This window comes from Penaeus chinensis, chromosome 38 (genome assembly GCF_019202785.1).
Source record: "Penaeus chinensis breed Huanghai No. 1 chromosome 38, ASM1920278v2, whole genome shotgun sequence".
Classification (NCBI taxonomy): domain Eukaryota; kingdom Metazoa; phylum Arthropoda; class Malacostraca; order Decapoda; family Penaeidae; genus Penaeus; species Penaeus chinensis.
Window position 1 is genome coordinate 16,292,988 of NC_061856.1, and position 7,500 is coordinate 16,300,487.

The 7,500-nt window shown below is 31.1% G+C and overlaps 1 protein-coding gene across 2 annotated transcripts in view; it reads left to right on the top strand.

Annotated features, from left to right (window-relative positions):
- Positions 1-6,782, top strand: part of LOC125045822 (uncharacterized protein KIAA0513-like) — a 43,273-nt gene extending 36,491 nt beyond the window's left edge. For both annotated transcript variants that reach the window (XM_047643317.1, XM_047643318.1), the window contains exons 7-11: positions 950-1,116; positions 3,097-3,283; positions 3,654-3,882; positions 4,257-4,419; positions 5,996-6,782. In XM_047643317.1, coding sequence (XP_047499273.1) covers positions 950-1,116; positions 3,097-3,283; positions 3,654-3,882; positions 4,257-4,416 — 743 coding nt within the window. In that variant the 3' untranslated portion in view covers positions 4,417-4,419; positions 5,996-6,782. The remainder of the gene's footprint in view (positions 1-949; positions 1,117-3,096; positions 3,284-3,653; positions 3,883-4,256; positions 4,420-5,995) is intronic.
- Positions 6,783-7,500: the final 718 nt, after the last annotated feature.

The following is a 7,500-nucleotide window of genomic DNA, read 5'->3' on the forward strand; positions in this document are numbered from 1 at the left end:
TTTTTTAGTATTAGTAATGGTACTGGTGTTTTTTGCCAGTTCCCAAAGAGATAGATGCTGTCAGCTGTTTGGGTGCCTTTTTCATGATGCTACCAGTAAGCACTAGTTTCTTGATATATTAAAAATTAGAAGCCAGTTTTTCAATATCAAAGTACCAACAGCCCTGCTTATGATTGATATTTTTGTCTTGTTAAGCCTAATGTGAAGAAAAAAAAATTGAGAAATTATTAAATTTTAGCTAATAGATTCTTTAATGTGTCAGAAAGGGATCATTTAGTTATGTGCCTGACTGAAAGGAAACATAAGAGCACAAGTTTAATTTTCTTTGGAATGCAAATAAAATAATATTTAGTATTTAAAGTCTCATGTTATTGTACTGATAAGAATTATTATTATGAGATTTGCTGTCATGATAATCATGTATTGATGAAATATGAAAATTCCTTGGATAAAGTGTGGCTTGAGTAGGTGGTCAGAAATTAGAATTTTCTCAGTCAGTGATGTGACATGCACTTAGATTAAAAATACCTATATACCATACTGGACTATGGTGAGCATTTAGACCTTTGTGATTGTTCCACACAGGTTGGCTTGAATTATTACACTTGTTATTTCTTAATTATTTTTTTCTCTCATTACTTTCCTGCTCAGCATTTCATTTTCTTTTTTACCCAGTTTTGAAAAAAAAAATCACATAATGCATTGAGAAACATGCAGTTGATATTAATGAAGAACACATTGTGATTTGTAATTTTTTCTATTGTTTTGTTAGTTTTAAGAAATCAGAATATTTATGAATTTTTGATATGTTTTTTTTTTTTCATAATTCATGAATTGTTTCAACATCCGTATTGATACTATCATTGATAATCTTGTGGAATCTTAAATTTAGTGTTTATATTGTAATTGTTTTATTTTTCATGAGCTGAATTAGTAAATTATTCAACAGGTTCACAGACATCCTTGCAGTCATGGGCTTCCAGTCTCTCTTATGACAGCCAGGCGGATGACGTCAATGAACCCAAGGAATTTATGCGGAAGTTTGTTGAGGAAGTGTTCAAGATGCCGCATGTTATTGATGTAGACAAGAAAGCACGATTTGGGGAGCTAGCACAGGTAAGAAGTTTAGGAAGTCTTAGGTCCATCTTTGCACTCTCACCCAACCTTTTTGTTCCTCTGTACCCCATGGGCATTTTTATAGATTCCCGTGCACCTCCAAAATTTAGGAAAAGTGTGTGAAATTGATATTTTGATTACCTATTATTATTAAATCTGTATGTGTAGACTGCATGAGAACCTTAGAATTATGATAACATCAATAAACTTAACTCAGGTAATTTATAAAATATATTGATCCATCACATACACATGGGAAGTTTCATGATAATGAAAAACAAATTGTATTTACCCTACTGTTAGTGTAACTTAAGTAAAAGCTATACTTACTAAAAATGAGGAGAAAAAAAAAGGAATACAGATTACATCATATATTGTACAATGGTACCGCTAGGGGTATGTGTTCCTCAGTTTGGGAACTCCTGCTCTAACCCTTTACTTAGTTAATATTACTGAACAGAATCCCTAGCAGTGTTAAGATTTACTAAATAAGATTTATTCTTACTTTTCTCCTCCTCAAGATGAAGATGATGTTAAAGAAAATCATATATATTCTCTGTTTTTTTGTTTGCAGTTTTGGGAATGATTACTGAATTCTTTTTGTAAATGAATAAATAAATATATAGATATATATATATTTTTTTTTTGCATTGATTGACATGTGAGTGATAATTTTTTTTTCATGTATATGTATATGTCAACTCTAACAAGTTTTTTATTTCCACCATGGGCTTTTTTTCATAGTTTAATGAGAACTATTTCAAGCACTTAATGGCACTAATTTGATCTTAAGGAGGACCATCCCTGAGGAGGGAGGGATAGAGGGTGTTTTTGAGTTCATGTTATACTACACGAATGAGGAAACTACCAAACGGCTGTTATAGCCCAAACCGGGTTATTTCTTGGGAGGCGCAAAGGCTTAAGTGCCAGCTGGTAAACTATGTATGTGGGTAATTAAAGCCAAGTACACCTGTATGGACTTTTGCAAATTGCAATCTGGCATACAGCATTTGATAATGACATTGCTCATAAATATGAGTTTGTGAATGTCCAAAGAATATTTTTATACCAATATCAGAAAAAACGAAAATCATAATGATTTATGAAGAAATATTTTGTGAGATTTTTCTTCAAAAATGTTAGTTTTGTGTACATCTATACGTGAAATATAGTTTCCCTCTAAAACTGTTATCTTTTTATGATCAGATGAGTGGAGCAAGGTAGGCTTCAGCTGGGGTGGTCACCTTAACCCAATGATTACGGATTTATGTACTGTTCCCTGGAGTTTTTTGTTGTATACAGATGGTTCCACATGTGCTCAGCCACCAAAGAGTCTATCAGTAGGCCCTAGTGACTGTGCCTGATTTCCCCATTTCTTGATTTTGTGGGAAAATATTTTTCTTTCTAATGCTATTAATATTAATTCTGTTATTGTTCTATTTGATATTATGATAATTAAATTGCTATTAGAATATTAATAACATTAAAGACAATAATATAATAGAAAAGAAGCTTTCCAAAAATGTTATGAGATGGACTAGATTGGATGGCTAAAGGACCACAATTTTTCTGTGTTCTCCATAGTTCTTGCTCTATCTTGTGCCACTTAATTTATGTGTTACTGTTTGTCACCTTTTATTAGGGTTAATAACAAATTGTTGGACTTGAATCCAAGCAAGGTTAATCCATTGACAGGGTGATACCTCACCATGTTATGAGTGCATGTCCTGATTGCTAAGGTCTCATGCTAAGGTGCAAGCTGGATAATCACCCAGGCAAGAAATGGTGTATGTGCCTCACTTTGCCATACTCGTACTTTACCAAAAATCTTTATTTTTTTATTTGACTGGAGAGTTTGTTGTGTTTTTGCAGATTTTATTTAAATCTTAACACAATATTGGTATTCCTGAATGGTGAAATTATGAAGTGTATAATGTTTCTTCAATATAACAGAAATTCAGCAATGTAATTCTTCCCCAGACTGAACAAGGGCGTCTTTGGTTTGCTCGATGTATCAATGCTAAACGCTGCTGTAAGTGCGTCACAGAAGCTTCTTTCTTCTCTCTCATCCAACATTTTTCTGTTATGTTGTTTGAGTGCTGTGAAGCTGAAGACTTCTCACCAGCCAAAAGTCTCATGAATATGTGCTTTACATACTACCATGAAGGTAAGATGTCCTATAATTCATCCATTTTTATTCTAACTAAAATTGCTCAATTATACATAATATACTTCATGTTTCTTAGATTTATTATTGTTTTACAAGGACAGTTGTCATTTCAAGACTGAAGTGCCATGCAGTGAAATCACTATATTTGTTGCTTTTATATTCACTATTAACAATTCACAAATTCAGAAGTGTTATTTCTATGGGACTGCATCATTTTGTATCCAAACATGAACTAAGCTTTATGTCATCTGCAGGAGTTGTCAAAAAAAGAGAGAGAAAAAGATTACAAGGAATTACTACAACAGGCTTCAACATAAAGTGTGGCCTGCCAGTTAATAATTATAATTTCTCTGAAATTTCTTCCCAGCCACAACACCTGGAGGCCAGAATAGAAACAAAGAGTTCTTGTATACTTACCTCCGACAACAGCCAATCTGGCGATCTCTACGCTTCTGGAATGCTGCCTTCTTTGATGCCCTCCAGTGTGAGCGTTCTCTGCGGCCAGTTGTGACCCGAGAGGAAGTGGAGAGTAATAGATTACAGGCTGTTACAGATGAGCTTCACTACCAGGAAAACATTACTTTTGGTCAACTAGGGTAAGTTTGTAACTATTGCCCCAGATATAGCTATGTTTGGATATGTAGAATCAGATATGTGGAAATGTATTCCTTCTCAAAAGTCACACACATATCACTATAAATATGTGTCTAGATCTGGGGTGTGTATATGGATAGATGTGGATGTGGAAGTAAGTGTATTTATGTTCTTTTATATATTTGTATACATTTGTATGTATAGACATACATGAAAAGTGTTAAGAGGAGTGCAGGCTTGGAAAATATATAAAATATAGGCTAATATCTGTTTATAAAGCTTTACATTGTCATTAATAGTTGTAACTTTATTCCACATGGGAAGAAGAACATATCAAACAGAAACTGTTATGAAATCCCATTGCTATACATTTCAGAACCTTCACCTGCAACATGCATGCCTTTGGCCTGTCCAAGGAAATGGTGAATGAATTTCTCCGGAAGCAGGTCACTATTGCCAGTCTACGACCTGACCAAGTCAAATTGCTTCGTGACAATGTGGAGAGAATGTATAGTGGGAAGCAGGAATGGCATTAATGTGTAAGTATAAGTATATGTATACTGATAAGATGCCCTTTTTTTTCAACTGAAATCTGTACTTTTTCTGTTTCTTCTCTTTTTATTTGCTATCATCTTCCTCTTATTATTATAATAATAATAATTATTATTATTTTTATTATTATTATTATTATTATTATGATTATTATTATCATTATTATTATCATGGTTATAATAGTTATTGTTATGATTTATTATAATTATTATTATTATTATTATTATCATAATCATTATCATTATCATTATCATTATTAACATTATTATCATTATCATTATTGTTATTATTATTATTATTATTATTATTATTATTTTTATTATTGTTATCATCATCATCATCATCATCATCATCATCATCATCATCATCATCATCATTGTTATTATTATTATTATTATTATTATTGTTATTATTATTATTATTATTATTATTATTATTATTATTATTATTATTATTATCATCATTATTATTACTACCATTATTATGATTAGCATCGTTATTATCATTATCATTATTATTTTTATTATCCTTATCGTTATCATCATTATTTTTATTATTATTATTATGATTATGATTTTCATTATGAATATGAATATGATTATGATTATCATCATCATCATCATCATCATCATCATCATCATCATCATCATTATTATTGTTATTATTATTATTATTATTGTTATTATTATCATCATCATCATCATCATCATCATCATCATCATCATCATCATCATCATCATCATCATCATCATCATCATCATCATCATCATCATCATCATCATCATCATATTGATGATGGAAAAAAATAATGATAATGATGATAATGATAATGATGATCATAATCATCCTTGTTGTCATCGTCATTGTTATTGTCATTGTAATTGTCATTGTCATTGTCATTATTTTTGTCATCAATATTATTAGCATTATTATTATTATTATCAATATTATTATAATTTGTCAGAAATTAAACTGAATGATGAAAGCTAGCTTTAGTAGATTTGTAATGTTCTTCACCAATCTTATATTGAGAATACATATATTGCACCATCACCTTTCCCATTAAGCTGAAAATTAACCCATTCCCGACAGGCATGGCATGTATGTACATGCCATGCCCACTGTGAGTTTACTTGTTTAATTGTTTTAACACATAAATAGCTACACTTGTACTAAGTCACCAATGAGCCAATTACAAGTACTGCCTGTCTTTTCCCGTTTGCCCTTTTCTTTAATTTACGAAAATATTTTGTTATTTTATTTTGCTATTACTAATGTTTATGTCATAATGGTAATTATAATGTGCATAATAAAAATAACATCATTGATATTTATAGTACTAGTAAAAAATAAATTTTCCTGCCAATTCAAGGAAAGGTGAAATCAGGTAAGGCAGATCCATCTATGTGTAGAGACATTTCACAAAAAAATATTAAAAATGAGCACAGCATTTTCCCCATTTTTTTTATTAATTTTCCCCGGTGGCATTGGGTTAATGTCCATCATATCACAGTAGATCTGGCATGTTTTTCCATTTACCATAACTTTAACTTTCATTTGCAGGTGAGGCTGTATTATACCAAACTCATATAACAGTGTGAGAGAGATCTGCTTCATTTGGTAGAATACAGAAAGATAACAAACAAGAAGTGATCATCATGTGATCGTAATATTAGTATCATTGGCAAAGTTTGTCTGTATGGTTTAAAGAAACCTTGCCCAAAGTCTGTATTTGAAATGTGAACTTCAATAGTTTTCATACTGTTAAGTTCAGGTTTAAAATGGCTTGCAGAATAGACAGGTTGTTTATATTTATCTGTGTGTAAGGATTATTGAGTGAGCATATCCTCCTGTTCTTCATAAAGAATTGACTGATTATAGGTTCTGTTGTATAGCTGAATATATGTTATTGAATACAAGAAGTTATTGAGAATTTGAGGGTATTTATTGTTGGTCATGTACACTAAGATCATGTATTTATTTCTGCCATTTTGATGATACATTGGTGAAACAGTGTATTGCAGTTGATGAAACATACAATCAGTTACCCAACCAAACTGTAATTTGATTGATTGCTTAGTCTTATCCTATCTTCTAACTGCCCTACCGAATATGGTTTGTATGCCTAAATATTGAAGCTTGTGTGCGAAGACCACAAAAAATACCTGAGGAAAGAAATCAAACTCTTATGTTGTAGTAGAAATCAAATTTGTTTGAGAAATTTATGACACTGGTATGAATATAGTGAGTGAATTGAAAGATATGGTTTAAAGATTATATAGACTATGATAGATATGCAGGTTGGTACATTTATAACTTCTTGATTCTATATTAAAAATAATTTCTCTTATCATTTTATGCCTTTTTTACATCACAATTATCGATACCATTGTTAACTAACATTACCAAAACCTCAAGTATTGGAATCATTTTGATTATTCCTTTTAAAGATATTATTCATCATGAAGTAGTGGCCCTGCATGGACCTTCATCCCTCCTTGTAATGGTGATAATTTTGTGATATATTTGTAGTTAATTCAAAATAACCAGATATTGTAGTTTGTTAGCTGCTCTATAGCATAATAACAAGCACAACCAAAAAATGTAGTTGTTAAAAATATATATATATAGTAACCACTCTCTCCCTTGTGGAGTGATATTTCTTCATGAAGATACTGAAATCATACCTGAGATATGTAAACTTCACAGATGTAATCTTCACAGATGATAAAGTAGAGATAAGGCTACTACCTATAGTCATGCACTACATTCCTGAGAGCAAAGATCAGAAGTCTTCAGCTCTTTTAATTAATTCTTTTGTAAGGGAGATGTAGGCCATCTGCTAACTTTAATGCATGTCTAATAGAACCAAAAAACAAAAAAAATGGCTGTATTACCAGATATTTATCTCACCTATGGACCAACTATGGCTCTTTGATAATTCCCGTTTTCCATTCTCCACTCTTTTAAACTCGACTTTTATTGTTGACTAGGATTAAATCATAATTTATCTAATGCTTGTTAAAAGAAAATGTCTTTTGATGATCTTTTTAGGTTAAGATTTGATT